Source organism: Poecilia mexicana, unplaced genomic scaffold, assembly GCF_051168715.1.
Source record: "Poecilia mexicana isolate PSO_F unplaced genomic scaffold, ASM5116871v1 scaffold_16, whole genome shotgun sequence".
In the NCBI taxonomy this organism is placed as follows: Eukaryota; Metazoa; Chordata; class Actinopteri; order Cyprinodontiformes; family Poeciliidae; genus Poecilia; species Poecilia mexicana.
Window position 1 is genome coordinate 22,856,312 of NW_028263385.1, and position 23,776 is coordinate 22,880,087.

The 23,776-nt window shown below is 38.5% G+C and overlaps 2 protein-coding genes across 2 annotated transcripts in view; one reads left to right on the plus strand and one right to left on the minus strand.

Annotated features, from left to right (window-relative positions):
- triob (trio Rho guanine nucleotide exchange factor b) overlaps nt 1-23,776 on the plus strand; it is a 99,532-nt gene that overhangs the window by 23,848 nt on the left and 51,908 nt on the right. The window contains exons 3-8 of the mRNA XM_088013894.1: nt 10,314-10,388; nt 12,583-12,697; nt 15,503-15,695; nt 16,935-17,039; nt 17,179-17,643; nt 19,198-19,320. Of these exons, the coding sequence (XP_087870020.1) occupies nt 10,314-10,388; nt 12,583-12,697; nt 15,503-15,695; nt 16,935-17,039; nt 17,179-17,643; nt 19,198-19,320 (1,076 nt within the window). The remainder of the gene's footprint in view (nt 1-10,313; nt 10,389-12,582; nt 12,698-15,502; nt 15,696-16,934; nt 17,040-17,178; nt 17,644-19,197; nt 19,321-23,776) is intronic.
- LOC106930873 (uncharacterized) lies at nt 22,310-23,565 on the minus strand. The gene is made up of 5 exons (XM_015008688.2): nt 23,265-23,565; nt 23,087-23,167; nt 22,806-22,871; nt 22,575-22,666; nt 22,310-22,478 (listed from the first exon to the last, which is right to left on the minus strand). The coding sequence occupies exons 1-5, from the start codon at nt 23,563-23,565 to the stop codon at nt 22,395-22,397; spliced, it is 624 nt and encodes a 207-aa protein (XP_014864174.1). The 3' UTR covers nt 22,310-22,394.

The window sequence follows — 23,776 nt, forward strand, 5'->3', positions numbered from 1 at the left end:
GGTATTTAAATACGTAAAATTACAAAATACGATGTTATTGGTTTGTATTGGACAACAATTAGCAAGCAATTAGCAAATCTAACGAATGTTTCTAAATGCAGCGTGAAAAACAATTAAGTTGAGGATGATGTAATTCCTGACTTTACATATGTATTTAAACTACATATCTGGAAGGTCATTGTAGTCACGTATATTTACAGCTCGAATGGTGTGACCTATTTTACGCTCGCTCATGCGTTGCTGCTTACCCTGTCTCACTTTCTAAGAGGTGACAATCCTTCCCAGTTATTTTTTCCGACAGGATCAGCCATGACATTCATGACCTGGCCTTTTATAATACACGTACAAACTGTGTGATCTCACAGTCACATGAGGCTGCAGGCTGTCAGCTTCGATGCCCTGCGATAGTACAAGAAGACCACAGTTGAGATGCAGTGCGTCTGATTTGCCTTTAGTAATTCCGAAAATGCTAAAACCTTGGGAAAAGTAAAGCATTTCTTGTGCACCTTTGGAACTAGTTGGTGTGCAACTTTTGGAGCATCCTTTGGCTGTTTGGATTGGGATTGATAACACAAAACATGGCTGCTCTGACCTTGTTGTTCCGTTTGCACTACATGGGATTTCTTAGGGAAAGGAAGGGAAGGCTGGCCTTGCAGTCTGCAAGCAAAACTGGTAGGTAATGCATCCTTTAGAAAGAAATAGTTGATAGTTAGCTGTCGATATGTTTCAGTATGTGCTAGCTTGTTTCTGGTTTATGTTCATCTTGTATATTTAATTGTATGCTGTATTTAACTTCTTCTAACACCACCTCCAAGAAACAATCAGTTAATACAATAAAATCTAGGACTTAATCGTTGGATGTCTATGGCCTTGAAATGCCATGAAGCACACTTGAAAATGCTAAGAAATTCATAACTGAGTCCAGTGAAAGATTCTTAATACGAGAGATTACAAGCAGTCATTATCAAAGCTTGTTCACAGACTAATACATTAGCCGCAAATGTTTTGCAAGCTTAGATTTTTTTTCCCTCTCCTGTCAGTAAATAGCCAAGCACACTTGGAGGGGAGAACGGTTTAAATTCAGTGCAGTGCCTGATACTTAATCTTGTTTTGGGGAGGGGTTAGTGACATCAGGGGGACAAGGCAAAGAAAAGCCAGTAGGAGATGGCAAAAAGGAGCTGGCAGGCCCTTTAGCCTTCTGTAGCTCAGTGTGTGGTAGGGCGTTGACCAGTCTATGTCACAGCCACTGTTCATTTGCCTGTGTGCTGCAAAGCGAAATGTATAGTGGGGAAGCTAGAAAAAGGAGTGCAAAACCGCCTGTAAACATCTGTAGGATGTTGGTTAGACTGTTGCTGATTGGGCCAGTTTATGGAGGGTTTTAGTTTACAATGGCACTGCTGGACAACCACAGCTGGCAGTATGCCCAGGCAGGAAAAACCCTGATCAGACTATCAGGTAGGATGTTTTTTTTTTTTTCTCATGTTTTTTTAGGTTGTTTTTTTTAATAATATTTAGTAATAATAAGATTTTAATAATAACTTTTGCAAGTTCCATTTATTGCTTTGCACATGCAGCTGATCCAGTTTCTTCGAATCGTGAAAACTGTTGGAGGGAAGAAGAAGGAATCAAATTAATCATTCATTACTTGCACTGAGAACTTTGAATATACTAAATTATTTCATGGGTTAAAAGCACTTTTTTTTTAATTTGTAGGCAGACCTTTGCGCAACTTATGTTGAATTAAAATACCCGATGAATCACAGATGCTGTGTGGAAAATTCTTGAAGTGGTTAATGCACTTTTTTTTTTTAATTTGTGGGCAGACCTTTGCACAACTTATGTTGAATTTAATCACTGTGGTGATTTTTGGAAATAACTTCAAACAGATGTTTATTAAGAAGTAGCTCTCCTCTGTGCACATGTCACTAAGAGCAATTCATGGCTTTTGCTTTTATGTGGTTAATATAATTAATACTCTTCTATGTGAGCTGTTTAATTGAATTTTTTGAGAAACCAAAATACAAAACACAATTTTTAGATCTCAGTATGAGGTGATATATTGCAGTTTTTGTAACAGCATTGTCTCAGAAGCATTTCAGAAGAATGTGATGATCATGTGATGCAGCAAAATGTTACGTTTTTAGAACGGTTTTCAATCTTTTCCATCAAAGTTGTTGGGTGGGCCCAAAACCAATATTATTAACATAGCATGCCAGTCTTACTATCAAAATGCTGTACTCTTTCCTATTTTGTATTGGTGCAGCTTCTGTTATTTTATGCAGTAGATATTATGATGTTTTGATGCAGTAGTCTGTTTCTACATGTTACATGTTAGCAAGGCTTTTGCAGTCCATCATGTCTTTACCAAATGTGAAGGGAGGAATATAAAAAGCAACTTGTTTCCGCAACACTTTGTATGGCTTACTACAGCCTGCTAGCCAGTACATCACTGCCAGGTGCTGCTGAGGCAGGGTAAACAGGACAGCTGGCTTCAGTCTTAAGCACAGGTGCGACCTAGAAGTGCCTGTGAAGAAAGACAAATTAGGCAGGTAGTGCATGCAACATCAGAACGGGTTCACCTTCCACAAACAGAGATTTGTAGTCCGTCCAAGGTTATGTAATTATAGCAATCGCTAAAATCCTTTTGCTCTTCCAAAACCAACTTGTAAAAACAAACGTAGTGGTGTGAAGAGATGTTCCGCTTTCCAACAGTTTTGGCAAAAAAACAAAAAAAAAGGGGGCTCCGATTCCTGATGTGTCTTCTGATATGTTTGGAATTAATAATTCCCATGGCTATCAAAGGTTTTTTTCAACAAAGTATGAGTCAAAGACTGGTTTAAATTTTCCAGGGTTTTATTCGCTTTCATAGCTTCGCCAACATTTTATTGATCACAATAAGGAGCATCTGAGCTGATTTCCTGAAGGCTGTCAACATTTCCAGTATGTTGTCTGCCAAGCTGAGGTTGAAAACTTTGTTGCAACACATTAAGAGTTTGAGAGTTTTCTGGTTTTCTGGTAAACCATGGTTTACAGTGTCTTTTCCAAACTGTGGAAAAGCCAGTTTTTGTAATATTGTGTATTGAAAGCAGATTTACACTTTGTCAATGGAAAACATAGGTATTTTTCTTATGTCAGAGGACAAAGTTATTATTATTATTATTATTAGTAGTAGTAGTAGTAGTAGTTCTACATCATTCTTGATTTAGTGTTGATTGCAATACAAAACTAACTAGACCAACTAAGCAAACAAAACATGTGATTGGGATCCCATTCCTCCCATTCACATCCCATACTTGTCTGTTTATTATGTAATTCAAATTGTAGAGGCATTTTTTTCTTCCGAGTTCTGAAAGCCGAGACTACTGGGACTAAGATTTGCCAGCATTAGTTTTTGTCGAGTACAAGAAAGTGCTGGCAGCTGCTATGGTGGGTTACCAGTAGTGAGGTCGAGGGGAACTTTAAGAATTTTTACAGCCAAACTATTCAGCTCAGCGAAAAGGGAATAGAGATGAGATGACTAATGAAAACAAAGAAATTTGTAAGCTGCACATTGAGTTTATTATTCTCAATGAAACCGTCAGAGGAACAGGTGTACCTTCAAGTGGCGTACACAAAATCTTGAGATGCACTTTACACATAAACTGACTACATATGAAACAAAATTACATGGCTCGTCTTCTGACACACAGCGGGTTTCTAACAAGACTACATCCAGGTTTTGTGCACCGTGTGTCACTGCGCTATTGTAAGAGCACAGATGTGACCACAGTGGTTCATTATAGACTTTAGAAACTCTGGCCGTGCCCTTCTCTGGTTTCACAGAGAGCTCAGTGAACCCATCATCACATGCGCATTCACTGGCTCGCACAAGGCCCCCTGATAGTGAACATTGTTTATGCCCAACTGCATTGCTTTTACAGTGTGCGGCCACACAGTTCAGAAGTGACCTGCAGACCCGCTCTGCCCTTCTTTTGAAGGATGAGTGTCTCATGGAGAGAGCTGTTAATCTGTGGGATTTATATAGATTGAGAAATGCATTGTCCGCATCACCATCCCCAGGGATTGGTTATTATGTTGTCTGATATGAGTTATTAATGCATTCCACATCTTGGTCAAGGATCATATGTAGGCCATTTGTCTTTTGGTTAGCACAGTTTGCTCCAATAGGTTGGCGAAGTTAATAAATAGAATTGATTTTTTTTTGTAGGAAAGGTGCTTCATATTCAGCTGTGAGAGCGAATTTGATGTGAAGTCTTCACTTTTTATGGTCATTTTAAGCACACCTAATTACACTTAAATACAAAATTGATGAGTCAAACACAGCATTGTTTTATCTGGAGGCACCACTCTGCACACCAAGCATTTAAGCCCAGCGTGAGAGCTGCACCACAAAAAGGATGGTTTTTGTTTCCACCGTTTTCATTCGTTATAACTTATTCATTGCCTTTTCTCCTTTTTTTTTTTCTTTTCTCCCCGCTCTCCTTTTTTTGTGCTCTGCTCAGGGGTTAAGTTCAGGTCGAGGGACTTGCGGTAAGAGCAAAGTGTTATTTTTGCTGTAAGCCACACTGTAACAGCAACAATATGAGAAACATGATGAAAGTTGAGCTCACCACAGTCCCCCGGCCCCCTGCCAGCCCTGGACGAAGGTCACAGAGACGGGCAGGAGTGGACGAGCGGGCGCTAGACGTGCCTCTGCTGTGGGAGCAGGAAGCAGACACGCCGACACATGTGTGTCTTTATGTGTGAGAAGGGAGAAAGGGAGAGGAAAGCAACGATGTGAAAAGGAATACAGCTTTGATAGATGGAAACTTGGAAATTGGATTGAGGAGAAAATTAGATCTCATGGTTGTTTTAACAATTATGCTCGACTGGTGGAGGAAAGCTTTTTTTTTTTTCTTCTTCTCGTTTTTCTCTTTATTTTTTTGTCACCCATCACTCCAAACTTTGGAGTCAAAGTTTGGAGTGCCAAGTCAAATATGTTTATAAGGTGCCAAGATTAAGAGAACACCACTTGAAATATACTGAAATAACCTGCTAAATACGACACATAAGCAATCCTTTGTGATCTTCAAGTAGCAAACAATGATACTGTGGTAGTGACTGTGGGTTGATATATTGTTTTGCTCCACAGTTATCCTGTTTCTCATGTTCACACTGATATATTTGTGACAGCAGTCAAGCCAACTGCACTTGTTGTGTTGCAAGTTGAATAACGTCTGCTCTGCAACAACACAGACACGGTCAGCTTGTAATTTGTCTGAGTTGAAAGTTACAGTGTTGTGTGCCAAAGGATTGGAATCGTTAGGCATGCTGGGATGCACAGCTGCATGTAGCACATGTGAGTCAAGGTAGAGCATTTCAACTCCACGGACGGCAGACACAGATAAACATTTGTAGCTCCTACGTTTTGGAGTCACTATTTAATTACAAGATTGCCATGAGCCTGAGAAAGAATTTGAAGTTATCAACACAAATCAGTGATGTATTGAACGGTGGAAGGAAATGATTTGTTGCCTGCCTTGTTGTTTTAAAAGGGTACTTTTAATCAGAAAAAAAAGAAGTTTTAAATGTGCAAAAACTTAAAATGCACATGTAAATATATTTGTTTGCATCTACGCTTCTCTCTGCATTCATGAATATCTAAAAAGCCCACGAGTCTACAAAGCCTACTTCCTGACATTTAGTTGCAGTAAAATCTTTTGTCCTGCAGAAATGGATGTTCACCCATCACCCTAATCAAAAATCAATACTTTTGAGTAGGTTTTTGCTATTATTTATTTAGGATGGTCTGATGATACCGAGCGCAACTTAAATACTTTCTAAAATGAAAAGAAAATGGGTGCAGAAGCTTGAGTTCATTGCAGATTAAATTAAATCAGCTTCAATTGTCTTAAGAACAGCAAAGTAATTACCAAAACCACAAGTGTGTCATAAATTGGGAAATTCTGGAACACTGGGATCACTGTTCACACTCAAGCCTGTTTAGCAGCAACATAAACCAACTTAGAGAGAAGTTTCATGATAAAATGGGACAAAAAATTGTTTGGCCATACTGACAAAAACTGTGGAGTTACGTAGAAGCTTTAAAATGGAAGAAACCTGTACCACATGTGAAGTGGTGTTGGTAGTATCATGCTAAATCTCTGCATTGCTGTTGGTGGTAATGCTGAATTGCACACCGTCTGCAGGGTAAGGAAAAGAAAAGCCGAACCTCCGAATTCCTCAGCTTCACCTCAGATCAACAGACGGGGTAACACTTCGTTTGACGGGTTGAGCATAAGACTGACATGACACTGTCATAAACATGACATAACTTCTGTTATGAACATTAAGGAGTCTTCATGAATATTTATGACTGTTGTCATGAAGTTGCATTAAAACTTGTTTTAAAAGTCCATCAAAATGGTCAACTTTGCATTATAAGTTTGATTATGTACCGAATGACACTTCATAACAGCAGTCTTAAACATTCATGAAGACTCCTTCATGTTCATGACAGGTGTTATGTCACTTTTAAGACATAACACCTTATAAGACTGTCATGTCAGTCTTATGCACACATCCCGTCAAATAAACGTGTCGCCACAGACGGTTAAAAACCGTTAAAAACAGGAACAACCAACACTAATTGGTTGTTCCTGTGGCACAGTGATCCAGCACACTGCTAAACCCATCTTGGATGAAGCATGTCAGCTCCTCGAATCACCCCAATCTCAACCCTTTTAAAAATGTATGGAGCAGACCTAATAGTCAAGTCTCTGCCAGGAAACCAAATAGCTTAATAAGCCACACCGAAATCTTATTTTTAGAAGTCTGTCTCAAATTCCTTCATTTGTTAAAATGTGTTCATTTGAAGGTTCATTGCAACAAACACATCTCTTGTTCGGACGCGGTATGGACTCTGCCTGCTATGAAAAGACAAAGTGCACAAATAGCGGTTAAATGGATTGCTCTTATTATGAGTGTGCTATGAACCTGGAATTGAACAGGTTTATTTTGTTCTTGGCCAATGTGTAACTGAAGGCCTGTGTGCAGTAGGAGGGAAAAAAAACAAAACACAGTGTGCCCCTGTGTAAACATTGAAGTGAGAAACAATGATGCAGTTTCATGAATCACAACAGGCTTGGCAATTTTTCCACTTCCACAGAATATTCTATGCTAAGTCGCTGCATATAAACATGATTGAAATCATGAGCTGCATTGTGTGAATGTGTTTATTTTACTGCATTGGCATCACAAGCGACTGGGCATTTTGATCTAGAAGCATCTTATTTCTGCTTTTCAAACTCCACTGCTGTCCACGCAGGACACAGTGCAAAAGTTGGGTGACAGTCACATCTGTTGCTCGCTCTTCTGTGCCGTTTCTCTGCCAGATTTGGCCTGATGTAGAGTTCATAAAGGTGTAGAAAAACAGTAGAAGCAGAACTGCAGCACTTTAACAGAGGTCAGCACCAGCTGCCTGCCGGAACCGGTATCTTATATAAACCACCATGGTGAGGAATGCGTCTGTCTGGGCACCCTTGACAGGAAACACGCATGTGCTCAGACATGGAGTTCAAAGAGGAGCATTTCTCTCTGTCCTGTGGTGGAGATGTTCCACACACTCACACACAGACACGCTCACACACACACACACACACACACACACACACACACACACACACACACACACACGCACACACACACACACACACACGCACACACCTGTTTTTAAACAAAGTGTAGAGTTCCTACTTTGTCTTTGTGTGCATGAACAAAAGAAAATAAATGGATTCGAAACAGGTGCTGCAGTTTTCAAAGAAAAAAATCAGAGGGAGATTGTAAAAACTCTTAAGTGAATGAATAAAACAGGCAGTCAGCTTTTCCTGTTTTAATAGACGCAGTACTTAGGCCCATCTGGTTGTGCTATTTTTGAGAGTTTTATTTTTTATTTTTTGTCTGTTTAACTTTTTCTGCAGCGAACGCACAGTGGAGCTTTGTCTTGGATCTGATCATCTAATTGTAGTTTAAATCAATAAAAAGGGAAGCCACTAACACCAGGAGTGAACTGTAGTTATTTAGTCTGTTTCCTCATCCAATTGCTATATGTTTTTTATTTTTCATTTTTTCAGTTTGTATTTTTCCCCTTGTTCTCTTGATGATGATCTTCCATTTACATTGTCTTGCCATCTTGTTCTCTTTACTGTACCATTTAGTTGTTTAATTTATCTGTCTTATCTTTCATACCTTTTGTTATAATTAATTTGTAATCTGGAAGAGGCAGTCATAGTTTTATTAGACTCTTCATGTAAAATAAACTAATTTTAGTAGATGCGAGGTTAAAAATGCTTAAACTTAGAGAGTGATTATTTATCTCTGAAATTTGATTATGAATAGCTGATGAGAAGTTGGCTCATTTTTACAGTAAGTGTGGTCTGTGTGAGTCAATGTTTATATAGAAATTGTCAAAGTAGCTTTTTGGTTATGTAACTGTTTGTTTTCTTACTGTTTTTTTTTTTGTAGCCTTTCTATTTATAGATTAATTATTTATGGTTTACTACTGTTGTTACTTTAAATTAATGACCCAGTTGTTTAGCTGATAATTATACTTCCACCATCATGGTTCATTGAACACTGCTGTTCTGGGATTATGTTTTTTTTTTTTTTTTAGATTTAGAGAAGGGTAAACATTTTATGTGAGTGGCATAGAAATTCACTTTTTTATATATCTCATGTGACCACGATGTTTTACATCCCACACATTTACTGAACGATCTCCAGAATGAGATTCCAGTTGCTATGTCGAAAGACTGTCACACCCTTCTGTAGTTTTAGTTGTCTGCTGTAATGCACAAGTTTTCTTAATTTTATTTAATTTATAATAAAACTATGACATCAGTTTGAATTTACGCTGATCTTTATCTCTTTATTTCTGCTGAATATCTGTTTTCATGTCTTTTGTGTGGTGTTACATTTTTGGATCCTTAAGAATATCTTAAAACGGGCATGTATATATATATATATATATATATATATATATATATATATATATATATATATATATATATATATATATATATATATATATATATATATATATATATTTTTTTTTTTTTTTACTGACATTATGACAGTCAAATAGGATAGAAGGAAACTTAACATACATATTCATACATATTTACATATTTCTTATTATTATTGTACACCATTTTCTTCAAAACGGCTTACATAAGCATAGTAGTTCTACTTTGTTAAAGGGTTGTTGTTTTTTTGTCAGTTTTATAAATTTGATAGTTGTGTATGTCCATAAAATGAAACTTTAAAATGTGCATCTTTCAACTTCAAGTCTTAATTTTGTTACAAAAACGAGCCAGTGGGGTCAGCTTTTTATGCCAATATAGGTTTACTGGCAGAAACTTTCTCTGTTATCCTGACTAATTTACTTTTTTTTATAGACTATCACACATATTTGCACCCTCCAGTTTTTTATTAAGTTGTGCAAACCTAAAGAAATGCACAGTTACCAACAACTATCAGATAAAAATAATAGTATACAACACTGGAAAAAAAAAAGAACACTGCCAGTTTAGGATTGCTCTGACAGGCACAAATTACTAAGTAGTTGATGAGAACCCTTTGGTGTGATTGTGGTTTGCTGTTGCATTTTGCTTTCTTCCAGTAAACCTTGGGCCATCAGTTGAGGCAGAGAGGTTGACATTTGAACAGCATACGACAACAAAACTCAGGCCAGGCTCAGAAACATATTGGCACCGAGCTAAGCTAAAACTTTCATGTAGAAACAAAAGCAAAAGACTATTGCTTGACCTACTATGTTTTGCAGCTTTGACCGGACCCATATGGCCACTGACATGTCCTGCATTCTGGTGTTATCACCATCTCCTGCGTATTGCATTATTGCACAGGGATCAATACGTATCGTTGTCTGACACTATTGTTGGCAGTTTTGTTGTCAAACGCAAATGAGGCTGGGAAATGTTATCACACCTCCTCTTTTTTAATTGTTGTCATGACAAAATCTTCTTAACTACAGAATGAAAACGTATTTGGAAAATGGAGAAAAAAAAAAGTCATTACATTTCTCAGCAGATCAGAGTCACCTTCATTACAGAGACTAAACAAATCATTAACTTTGTTTAAATTGCCCATTTGATAAAATGACATAATAATTAAACAGCTTCTCTGTTGGGGCAGATCCAACCTCCCCTCAGGCTGTGATGTATAAATTGAATTAATCTTGACAGGCAATCAAACCCAAAGAGAATCATTATGACTTACCCTTTTTTTTTTTTTTTGCTATTTTTTTTCTTTTTCAGGGTTTCATCGCAATGAGGATATGAAGGCGATTGATGTGCTTCCTATCCTCAAGGAGAAGGTTGCCTTTCTCTCAGGTCAGTTACACTTTCTGCATGCCATTTTCATGTTACCACCTTTTCTTCTAATCTGTCATTAGCCGTAATGATTAGTGAAAAGTCTGTCGGTACAGAATAAATTAGAGGAGTCACTTTAGTTCTGCCTTTTATGGTTTTTTTTGTTTTTGTTTTGTAGAACAATCAATAGAAATAATTGCAAAAAGTGACATTTTCATTCAGATTTAAGTGAAGCTAATAAGGTAAGCGTTCATGGCTTTAAAATAAAATGTTATTTTGATTTTATGTTTCTTACGAATACAGGGTAAAGTAAATATTATCAACAATAAACTTAGAAAATAAAATAACATAATAAACTAATCAGATAACTGGAACAATGTGTGTTGTGGATTTTAACAGAACACAGGTTTCCATATATTTTCTTTTAACGCTAGTTCTAATATCTCTATAGTTTTAAATTAGTTTTAGTAAGCTGAAGCTAAGCCTAGCTGGTGAATAGAGCAGCATTAGTGCCAGGTCAGATTAGGTCACCAAGCCTTTTTTTTAAACTCCTATTTCAAGGATCTTGAGTAATACATTGAGCTTCCTAATAATTTTTTTTAGACAACTGGAGAGGCATTGCTTCAGTTGCCACTCGTTTTAGACACTAATTCATTTCCTTCACTGCTGCTTTAGTTTTAATTTAAAACAATTGATTCCATTACTGTTTCACAGAACGTCATGGTGTCAAGTGCTACTTTTAGAAGTTGCCCCGGGGCCAATTCACATGATCTCTGAAGCCAACCTCTGTGTTGGATGAATTAAAGGGACAGTGCCCTGTCATTTGTGCATCTAGCTGATCCAGGTGTCCACCACCCAGCAAACAGATGCTTCTTGTTCAAGAAAGTTGACACATGTAACTAAGAGCAGGACCTTGTCTGAACTTATTAACCTAAAGTCACAAATGTTTAGAGAGGCCTGGCAAACTTGGTAACATCTCTGTGAAAATAATCACGCCCCAATCTAAAAAAAAAAAAGAAAAGAAAAAAAAGTGACCAAAGATACACACAATTCTCTAGAAAGTGTAACAAAGTTATTTCTAAGACTTTGGGAATCCAGCAAACCATTGTTATAGTCAATATCCATAAAAGGAGAAAAAAATAGAACAGTGACTGGCCTTGCCTTTAGTCACTGGCCTACCAAATTTACTCCAAAAGTGGATCAATGATTCATCCAGGATGCAATAAAATAAAGAAAAGCATCTTTAAAAACAAAAAAACTGGAGGACTCATTTCCCTTAGTTAAGGTCAGTGTTGAAATTCAACAACAACTAAAAAATGTTTCCACATAAATGACTTTAATAAAAAAGAAAAACGCCCTATCTTTTATTTCCCCCCAAAAGACATCTTGATTAAAAAAATATTTTGTCTGATGAAGAAAATGTAAAACATTTTAGAAAGGGCGTCGGATTCACAGTGGAGGTAATATGATGGTGTTGAACTGTGTTTCTTCAGAAACTGTGTGACTTGCTGCAATTGATAAAGCTACAGTTTCTGCCCTAGGCTTTGCTTATGAAAAACTGGTAAAATTGCTAAGCATTTTATTCAGCACTGATTTCCTAAAGTGCTGTTTGAGCATTTATTGGCTAGTTATGTCAGCTAAGAATCCTTTAGCTGTTAATGAGTTTGCATGCTAAAGAGGATTGGTGAGAAGAATGCATCTGAAGAAAACATCAGTCAATTCTAAAAAGAAGAAAGTTAAGCAATTTTAAGGGAAAGATGGGGCTGGTTTTTTTTTTTTCAATAGGAGTGTCAATTAATTTTACACTGACTTTTAAATGGTATTGGCATCATTTGTGACTGTTTTTAATCACGCTGTGTTTGTGTAATCATGACCCTTACCCTTTAGTTTGACTCATCGGGGCCATGACTAACTGCTGACATATTAACAGATGGTTCAGACACAAACACAATGTAATCTCCCATCACTTTGGCGCTTAGTTCAGCTGTCAGTTCATATTTATGTACTTAATTAAATGTGTTTTTCTTTACTAGCAAAACTGCCTTTGAATACAATACAAAGTTAGTTGGTTGATCTGTTTAACTTAGTTTAGAACAAACTTTCATGAAATTGTGCTCTTGTTCCTGAGGTTTCTCAGAACGGAGATGACCCTGGATTTTGTCTAATTATCAAAGTTGACGTAATTTGCTGATTTTCTTTCTTGTTGTGTCTGAAGGTGGCAGAGACAGACGTGGAGGTCCAATTCTCACTTTTCCAGCACGGAGCAACCACGACCGAATAAGACCTGATGACCTCCGCAGACTTGTAGCGTACCTGGCCACTATTCCAAAGTAAGATATTTGAATGGACATGAGAACAAATAGCAGATAAATTGAAGAAACAGATCTTAAAGAAAAGTCAGGAATTGGTGTGTGCAGGTCAAACCTCCATCTGGATATTGAAAATGGCTACAAAGATTTGATTGGTGACTCCAGTTACAACTTGTGTTGCTATTTGACTTCCAAATAAGTCAACTACTTATTTTATGTTATTTACTGACAATGTTGCCTGATTTTAAAGACACAGCAATTTCTTTTCCTGAAAGAAGCACCTTGATTTGACCCTTGCGCGCGCGCACACACACACGCACACGCACACGCACACACACAGCACATAATCCACTGCTAGATTTTCCCACCTTGCTTGGTTTAAATGATAACCTTATGCTGCAAAGAGTCAGAAGGGTTTTGGTATAGATTCTTGAAGTTCTTACCCTCTATGTTTTCAATTTCTGTCTTTAATTACGACTCAGCTCAGAGAAATACTGGTTTAATTGGTCGATCTGACCTCTTTGACCCCTTCCTTTTGAGTCTGCTGATGTTTGGAAGGAGCTGGTAGCGATTCAGCATTGTGTCGTAGCTACGTTTTTTTCACATTTGAGTTTTTCACATGTACTGGTTTATCCTCTCCCGCTCCCACATTTGCTTTGTGGTCGCAAAGATTTGCATCTAAAAACCTTAAGCATGTAGCCACAGGAATAATGTTCAGAGCTGCACTATGTACTTTCATACAGCTCAGTCTGCACCTTTAACATATCGCTCCGGGCTGTTCTGTTTAGCCTCACTTGTGATTAGCTTGGAGTTGCAGTTTGCACTCCTCTGTTCTGCAGCCTCTGATCTTCTCAGTGCCACACTTTCTAGTGCTGTGCAGGTCGAGTGCTTTTAAGTGCTTCTCACCTCGGTATTTCCGACACTTGTCTGGAGGTGAGAGGTGGTTCAAATTAGTTGCAGCAAAAACGGTGTTTAGCGTTCTAAGACTTTTCTAAGGAGGCAGAGGCAAAACGATAGCCGTTCGGTGTTCGCTTGAACAGTGGTGTACAAAAACTTGCAGACTACTTTAACTGAGCTTTGCTCTGTTGATTTTATGCTTTGATAGTTTCAGACAAATTTGTTATCCAACACTACTAATTCAAAATATCCAATTTCTTCCTTAGTACATAATCAGGTTTAATATTTGCTTTTAAGGGATTTTTAAAATCTGAACGAAGTGTACTGAAGAAGCGGGGGTGGGGGGAAGATATTAAACAATACCAGAGCCATAGATTCTGCTGCACCACCACAACAGTCCAAAAAGTCATTTGTGCATGTGATCAATAGTCAAAAGAAATAAAAGAAACATGCTGCCTTTTTGATGGCTGATTATTCTGTTTGCCTTTTCTGTTAAATAATTCTTCACTGTGTCTATATTCTGCAACACACAGGCAAGACTGTCAGCTTTGCAGATATACCAGCGATGTTTTATTTCTCAGCTAACCTTCAGATAACAGTGATTAAATAATTGGACCAGTTAATTAGCTGACCAAAGAATTAGCATCATATTTTCTATTTAATTTGATATAAATTAGTTGGACATTTCCCATTTGTTTTCAAAGTGAACGAATAATATCCCAGATTCCTTATTATCTCTACTAACAGAGAAGCGCCTTGCGAAGCCTTCCTGAGATCAGTTTTAAGTAACTTTTTGCGAATGCAGAGTGGTGCCTCCCTGTGCATGAGAGAGGGGGCAGTAGGTGTTACGCATCTCTGCCGTTACAAGAAATGATCACTAATAAAAAACATAATTACAGAGTTAACATTTTAAGCTTTCTTTAGCATCTTCTGTTAGCCATTAGCATGGGTTCCTGTGTATTTCCGATAGTCAGAGCTACAGAGCCCTCACCTTTTCTGTGAGATTTCCAAAAGATCGTCAGCGTTTCCTTCCCCAGCACGTTCGTGGACCATTGCACCATATTCAAAAGGATAGAACCGATAAGCTCTATCCTTTTGCAGGAGCAAAGCTGCATCAGCTGCTGACTTCTCTCTGTTGTTGCAGCCTGAATGAACAGCCTTCACACCAAGTTCAGTTTCTACAGGCTTCTATACTCGGTCAACTTCCAGTACCAATAATATTGTTACGACTGCAACCTGGCAGCGCTTACTTATGGTGGGTTGCGGATCAGGAAAATATAGGCTGATCACTGATCAGAACGTGTCACTCACTAAGTTGGATGACTTCAGTCACTGCTTAAGAATGGAGGTGTAGTAGTTACTCAGTGGAGTGATAGATTTTCCTTCTCCGTTTTATTCCTTTTCCTCTACCCTTACTCTAACTCTGCCACTGTTTTTCTTCTTCATCTCCCCCCCTCTTCTCTGTCAGCTCTTTCTCTCTCCCTCTCTCTCTCTCTGTCTCTCTCTCCTCTCCCTTCTCTCTCTGCTCTGTTTTCTCTCCCCATTTGGCCGATGCTCTGTTTTCAGAGTGAGGTCAGAGTGAGATAGAGCAGGAGGGCCTGCGCCTGTCTCTGTTACAGCCAGACACATTTAGAGCATAGCCTTTAATGCTAAGAAATAACCTTTTATGGGCTTGTTCAGCAGCATGACTCCCGGTGAGTACCAGTGGAAATTTCAACGCTCAAATGTTTTTAACTGCCTTTTTTTTTTTCTTCTTCTTCTCCAGATGCGGTGGAGGACAGGACCACTTAGCTTTAATATTTGCTGCTACAATAAATCTTTGTCGGGATAATATTAACTCCTTTGACTTTTTTATTCCCTATAGTAATATGTCTTATTTTGGTAATTTAGAAGATAGTTCGCCTCTTTATTTTGCAATCTGTCCTTCAGTGAGGAGGTGGCCCGACATGGCTTCACGGTCATTGTGGACATGCGTGGCTCTAAGTGGGACAGCATCAAACCGCTGCTGAAGATCCTGCAGGAATCTTTCCCGTCTTGCATCCACGTTGCCCTCATCATCAAGCCAGACAACTTCTGGCAGAAGCAGAGGACCAACTTTGGCAGCTCCAAGTTTGAATTTGAGGTGAGTGATGCATTGTCATTTAGAGCAAAACCAATCCTTTTTCACTAATAATCACAGCAGTAGTTTTGCAAACTGGTTTAGTACTTGTCATTACTGTCTTTTATGGACACAACATTTGTAGGATTTCTCAAACTCATTATTTCTATCCAAATATAGTTGTAGTTATCATCTATGATGGTTTTGTTTTTTATTTTATTCCAATAAGTTATTTGATTAAAAAAAAAACATGTCTAATTTGAAAATAATCAGCTCCCCCGCCCCTCTGATTGGCTCAGATTGGACTGCTGCACTGTGGCAGCGGCAGTGTTCTGTCCCACGTGGCCGTGCGTGGCTGGTATATTTAGTTCTGACCCAGTTGCCACAGAACCGGGACAAATAGGACATTCAAAGAATTTCATCCTAACTTCACTTACATACTTCCAAAGCAGTCCATTTTAGTTTTTCCTGCAACGTACTCTCAGTGATACTCCACACCCGAACAGGACGCCGTCGGTTTAATTCTCTCGGATTGGCAGCAAAGTTCAGGACCAGAGGGAGATAATCAAGACGGACTCAACGTGTAATCCTGTTAAGTTTTCACAACTGCTGCTGATCGTTACTGAAGTGGAAGATGTTTTCTCTGCAAATCCCAGCTGCCCTTTAGTTTACTGGGTGATAAAACAAACTGCTATTAATTATAGAAGCACTCACGCAGAGGAAATTTTCTTCCCACATTTTATTATTTATCACCGTACAAGTACTTCCTTGAAGAGGTTCAGATATCCGCCTTCCTCGTAACAGTGTAGCTAATGTGAATATTCTCATAGATGCGGCTGTTGACATTCAAAACAAAAGCCGACCTCAGCTCCAGTTTAAAATCTGCCAATTTAAAAGGTGTTTTTATTATGTCTACCTTCCTCCATTGAACCCAGCACCTTCTGCTTTTGCTTCCTGTTAGTTTATAGTCTTGTGTTTCACTTTTATTAATGATAACACAATTTTTTTTTCTTTTTCAGCATACCTTTTTAAACAATTCAGAACAATTCAGCTGAAGAGTTGCATATTTTTTCTTGAAATTCTTTATTTAATGTAGGGGTGATGTTTTGAAAAGTTAAGAGCAGAAACAGAATTAAATTCCTGTCCTTTTTTTTTTTTTAGATGTTATTTTATCTTAATTGTTTTCTTTATTTTCCTTGATTTATTCATCATCTATTTAATGCCTTTTTTAAAAATTATTCTGTCTTGCTAACCCTCCCACAGACAGTGATGGTGTCCTTGGAGGGTCTGACCAAGATTGTTGACCCTTCCCAGCTCACGGCTGACTTTGACGGCAGCTTAGAGTACAACCATGATGACTGGATTGAGGTTTTGACGCTTTCTCTTTTCTATTTAATTTAAGTTTTGCAGTGGAGCTAATTTAATAATTGGTTGAAACTTTTTTTTATAATTAGCTAAAACCTGCTGTGGGACAATTGAATTTCTAGCTTAGACCCTTTCATCCCAGGTGCGTCTCTCCTTCGAGACTTTTGCCAGTGACGCAGCGCGAGCGCTGGCACGCCTCGAAGAGCTCCAGGAAACCTTGTCCCAGCGCGATCTCCCACGGGACCTCGAGGGGGCTCGGCGGCTCATGGAGGAGCACGCCGCGCTCAAGAAGAGGGCTACGAAGGCATCGATAGAGGAGCTTGATACGCAGGGCCGAAGACTGCTCCAGAGGCTACAGACTGCGGGGGTCGGGGGTGGCGGTGAAGGGGGTTACAGTAACCGCGGCGTTGGAGCCAGCGGAGACTCCAACGACCACCATCATGGTCTTCACGCACACGCAGACGCGCACAATCTGGTTGCTAAAGTGACGGCGTTGTTGGATAAGCTCCACGGGACGCGGCAGAATCTCCAGCAGCTGTGGCACATGAGGAAGCTGAAACTGGACCAGTGTTTCCAGCTGCGGCTCTTTGAGCAGGACGCTGAGAAGGTCAGAGCGCTCTTCTTTAATTTGTCCATGTTGGAGTGTTTCACGTCTCCTGCATGTTAGGTGAAGATAAAACACACATGATCTAGTTAATCCTTGGATTTTTGACCTGCTTTGCACACAATTCCCCATGTAGATATAGACACACATATATCAAAGTTTCACTTCTACTTAAAAACGGTTCAATTCAATCATGGCACTTTGGTATCCTTCTGAACATTGACCAGATAAAGCAAGGCTCAGAAAGAAGACTATCAAAACTCTTGTAGCTCAAGGTTACAACACAACCTCTCAAGCAACTTTATAATCCTGTGAACAAAGCTAACATTACAGTTTTGAAGTTTTATCCATGGGACTATGTGCAACCTCGCAGTACTTGGTTACAAGAGGAAATACAACCACATGTCGATGAGTCAGTTTGTTGAAATGCTAAAAAAAAAAAAAAAAAGAGTTAATAAAACCATTGGATGTTTGTCACTTTCTGGTTGCACCATCTTTTTGGTTATTAACCATAATGGGTATCATGGAGACAGACTGAGTTGGACTCCACCAATGACAGAGAAATACAGTTTTTGTCCCTAGAAATCATACTGGCAAATTCCAAAGACTCTGGGAGAACGTGGCTTGGACCGATGCAATAATACCAGGACATCCCATCAGTTGTCTGTTTATAAAATAAAGAAATGCTTTTCAATAAGAAAAAAATACACATGTAACCAGTGTGACTGAATTAGGGAAGGGGCTTGGTTTTGTTCTGGGGCTCGACAGGGCATAATTCAATTTCCAAGCTTCCAGGTCATTCTGGAGAGAAACAATCTGGTCAGAGTTAGAAAGCTCAGTTGCAGGTCATAGGTCGTCCACCACTAGGACAATCACTCAAAACAAACAGAAAGCATTTAAGACCACCTGAGAGAAAGAAAGAACATTGCACTATTATTAGATGGTCTTCCAGAATTCCATATTTTAATCCTCTATAATATGTTTCATGCTCAAATCAACAAGGCTTGAGAAGTGTGTTTCTCTGCAAGCTTCCATTTTCATTTAGTAAACTGTGTAAAATATCCAGATCAACTAACAGTCAGAAGCAATGTCTAATTTATTAAACATGGAGAAAATAATGGTGGATGTCATTAAACAGTTTTCAATTTCAGATATTTCTAATGCAGTTGCATTTTTATGGTTAATTAGAAGTAGTACCAACACATGTCTCTGCATATGGCAGTCATATAGCTAATGAAAGATGTCTAATGTGTCACAATCCTGCATAAATCACAAGTATACGACTTCTGTTCACACTCTGGTGAACTATGAAGAACTTCTTAGTAGGAAAACAAACACAGCTAGTGTGTTTCTTCTATTGACTGTATCACAGCTGATCTCAGGGATGACATTTGTCTGTGGAAATGAGTTCTCAGTTGATGGATGAAAGGTTTTGAGTAAATACAGGCTCCTAACAGCAGGCTCCTCTTGTTCTCACCGTTGTCGTTACTCAGCATTTTGGAAATGAATCTTTTGAAGAACAGTTTTCTTTCTCTTCTCCGCCCTTTATATCTGTAGATGTTTGATTGGATCATGCACAACAAGGGGCTTTTTCTGACCAGCTACACTGAGATCGGAGGGAACCACCAGCATGCTGTGGAGCTGCAGACACAGCACAACCACTTTGCTATGAACTGCATGGTAAGAGTCAACCTGTTTTTTTTTTGTTTGTTTGTTTTTTGCTGCTTTATCTGTGCTCACATATATCATTACTATCAATGGATGACTAAAATAATGGAGGAAAAACCTCTCATCTGTGTGCTACCGTCACACAATGTGTTACAAATTCTTCTGTCCTGTTTCTGTTTCTCATACGACTCTTTTGAACAAAGCCAAGACTTTGCATTGTCATTGCCCGTCATGGAGCCGTTCCCAGTATTGACCCATTTTATGGTCCCTGTGCCGCTCCCGCAGTTTAGCGCTGCAGTATGTGGCTCAGCTCCGCATTTACATCTCTGCCCACTTGATCTGCTATATTTATTAGCCGGTCTGACAACTAAGAAATACAGCTGAGGACATTGGGTTGTGTCATCAGCATTCTTATAGTATCATGTTCTGCCACAAAAAGTGCGCCACTTCTTATCTGTGTTTTGTTATTACAGTTTTATTGCGTCCAGCTCCCTTTGATTAATGAACTTTTAATGGATTTATTTATAAATAAGCAATAAACCAAGCCTGAATCAGGCGCCGGTTTGCTCTAGGCGAAGGGATCGACACGCCATTACCTCTGAATCAAACTGCAGCCACCTTTCTACAATAAATAAAATTATAGTCAAGGGAGAAGTAAACGCACAGCTTTGGAGGCCTTCAAGTCTCTCGTGGCTTTACTGGTCTAACAAGCTGCTGTCAGTGACAACGCGAGGCTAGTCACCGCCCACAGGTAGCTCAAGCTAAAACCAACCACAAACCCCTGAGAATATATCGATGGAAATTCTGTGCGCTTGAGAATATGATCACACTCTGCCCACACGCATATCCGCACAGTCAGGTTAGCTCTGAGTGACCACTGCCACCTCCACCCATTCTTTCACAGGAAGCTCTGCTTCCTCTTCCTGTTGCTTGCACGGCAGAATGGAAACACACAGTGTCAAACTGTGATTATAAATGTTCATGTACAAGGGCTACATGAATACTGTTATTTTTGTTAGGATTTTCCGCTACGTGCAGACTTTTACAGTAGAAAACAGATAAAATATGACACATCTGTTTGGTAGTTTGACACTTTTTGAAGCACAGCAAATCTGTGCTTCAAAAATATATCATTTTTTTTTTTATCAATAAGGATTATAGTGTTTAATCAGTTATCACTGGGGAGGATGTAACTATATTAAGTGTAGAGTAAATGCTAAGGAGGACTGCGTTATATCATTTAGGTGTTGTAATGTCTCCAGCTTTAAGCAGTTCATGTAGTGATGTTGCTTTTATGCCCCCTATGGGATGTTCTTTGCAAGTACAGCTGGTGAATTACAAATCTTTTTACATCTCTAGTCATTAACATTTTTCACATTTAATAAGGCGACTCATGCAAATATTGCAGGTGTACTTATTTTAATTTTGATATCAGAATACATTTATAAGATTGAGATTCAAAAAGTTGGACAAATCTAGGTACGATTCCCTAATATTGGTAAGAAATTCAATATGTCTCAGTTGTGACTCAGGAAGTAAAGCCTTAGGTTTGTTTAGTTTCTGTCTTTATCTAAGTGATGTAATTGTGATTTAGTTGTACTTATCGATCCTTGTTTTTAAATATGACCCGTGTTGCTATATTTTTTAAAGAAAAAAAAAAGTAAGGTAAAACACAACATTTTGTTTTATATATGGCACTTTATATTCAGCTCACAAAGCATCGGACAGGAGTAAATACAGGACTTGATCATTTTTATTTTACAAAACCGCAAATATCTCTACATTGCTTAGCTCTATGGTCATATGTTTCTCAATCTGCTACCTTTTTTCACATACCAATACTAGAACCAGTGTACACTGAGGCATAAATAGTTAAATATTCAAAAACACAAATTTTTCCATCATACCTTTTATGTTCAGAAAGTCAGACAGAGTGCTGGGGTCACCAGATTTTTCAGTTTTCTCTAACAGGCAACTAGTCACACAGCCAAACCTTCTTCTAAGCTATGTCTGTGTTTTATTTTTGCCATTTAGTCATAAAAAGTTTGTATTTATGAAAATATTTTCAGTTGTAATAAACATGGAGAGTCAGATTTGGAAAACTAAGGATCCCTGATTAATTTTTGTTAAGTTAGTTTTGATTTAATGTTTCATTTGGTAAGCTATATATAGCATTTCGGTTACCGGGGAGACCGAAACTTAAACCTGTGGAGTTAATCCAATTAACCTGCTTCTTGTGCTACTTTATAAAAAGCTTAAAAGTTAAAATGTCGGCAACACTTTATTTGATGGGGTGTGCTTAAGACTTAACACTGTCATAAACATGACACAGTATCCGTCATGAACATGAAGGAGTCTTGATGAATGTCTGACTGTTGTCCTGAAGTGTCACTGAGGAAATTGTGACACTTTTATTGCAAAGTTGCTTTAAAAGTTGCATTAAAAGTCCATTAAAAGTGCCAATTTTGCATTAAAAGTGTTATTATTTACCAAATCATTCAAAGTTGGCCATTTTAATGGACTTTTAATGCAACTTTTAAGGCAACTTTGCATTAAAATTGTCGTTATTTACCGAATGACACTTAATGACTGCAGTCATAGGCATTCATAAAGACTCCTTCATGTTCATGACAGATGTTGTCATGTTTATGACAGTGTCATATCAGTCTTATGCACACAGTCAAATAAAGTGTTACCAAAATGTCTTACATTCAGTTCAATGAGCAGGAAAAGTGGTCATTTTCTGTTTTAGATAACAGTAATCAGTCCATGTTATATATTTGTGTTTCAGACTTTTGTGCATAGGAAATAGCATTGGAAACATGTTTTTTTTTTTTTAACTCAAGCACATTATGTCATCAGAAACTCTCACATGCCAGCTTTGACAACATGTGTGTTTAAACAAGTATAAAAATACAATATTAAAACAAACAACAAAAATAAACATAATCTATTCTTAAATTACAAAAACGTAAATATATCTTAACATGTAGAGAATGTCGTAACTATATGATATTGATCAGTGTTATTTTGAATACAGAGCATATACAGAGCGCGGGTGAATCCTGTTCTCCATCGACCATAAATCAACACTCGCAGTTCCAGTTTTTGCATGTGTTGTTTTCCAAGTCAGTGTAAGAAAGAACAAATGATTCTTGAGTCATGTGCTTCTGTAAAGACACGAGAAAAAAAATGCAGTTCAGACTATACCACTACATGGAAACTATATGTGCTCACTTACACACTGGAATCTGAAAACACCTCACCTTAAATATTCCACAGTTCATTACATACAGCTCTGAACGAGAGCTGTATGTCTCAGGATCAGACACGTAGTATTTTCCTCCACACCACCGGCCTTTTTAAAGAGAGACAATTAAAGTAAATGTCATCTTTAAGGACAAAAATATATATTTTTTTAGAATTTGTGTTTCACTGTTTACAAAAATGTCGTACTTTTTTGGTACAAAGGTGTTTTACGCTTCACTTTCTCTTACCGATTTCTTCAAACAGTTTCTGGTTTTCCTGTATTGGCTTGATCCGGAGTCCTGCGAGTATGTTATCTGTTAAGAAATGCCAAATAATTGCACTTAGTTCCTGACCAATCTGAACAAAATGCCAAATATATCACTTTGTAAATCAAAGTTGTGGTCTGGCCATTTTAAGTGGGTTAAATCTTTTCCAACGCGGTAATGTGCAGCACAGACTTCAAATTTTACACAATTTGATCAGTCTCAAGAAATTTCTGCCATTTTTACAGTATTTAAAATGTACTTACAAACAACGCTCAGACCGAGCACTACTGCAACCAACAGAAGGCACAGCAAGGCCAGCCCCAACGTGGTTCTCTGGAAGAACACTAGTTACCAGAGAACACGTTACAAACACTTCTGCTGGGTTTTCACCCTGGAGTATTTGCTTTAACTGCGCACTGCTTTAAACTTGAAGCACGTTACCTAATTGCTCTGTTTTCGGCGATGCTATGTTTCCATTCGGGAGAGGCCATCTTAAAGTCATGTACCTGCTAGGGAGAGGCAGACTGTTGATCTGTGGTCGGTTGGGAGTGTCATTACTTTGCTGGGACGACCTGCTAGCCGGGTGAGTGGCTCCTCTTGGCACCGGCACAACCTCTCTTCGTCCTACATCAATACCAAGAGTGTCTCCGTTTTCATAAGTGTCATCTTGGTCTTCCCACTGGTCAGGATCCATTGCCATGTATTCATTGTCTGGACTCTCGCCTGGTTGAGGGCCCTCCATTGTTGAACCGCGGGGCCGTCTGTGAGTCAGCTCATGTTCCGCGTGCCTAAAATACCTCACAGGTGTCTGTGGATGCAAATAACCTGGTGGGCGGGAGAGATTTTCATCTGCATTCATCAAAAAAAAAAAAAACATCAGAGAGATCCTACCTGCCTCTAAGATGAACCGCTTAGTCTGTGGCATTAAAGTCAGAAAAATGATGCAGTGTCCT

Excerpts from the sequence above, each read along its gene's own strand:
- LOC106930873 (XM_015008688.2), bottom strand. The coding sequence starts at position 23,565 with ATGGAGGGCCCTCAACCAGGCGAGAGTCCAGACAATGAATACATGGCA. Across the intron at positions 23,168-23,264 it reads GCCGAAAACAGAGCAATTAG|TGTTCTTCCAGAGAACCACG; the intron begins GTAACGTGCTTC and ends TCTGGTAACTAG. Across the intron at positions 22,667-22,805 it reads GAAACTGTTTGAAGAAATCG|GCCGGTGGTGTGGAGGAAAA; the intron begins GTAAGAGAAAGT and ends CTCTTTAAAAAG.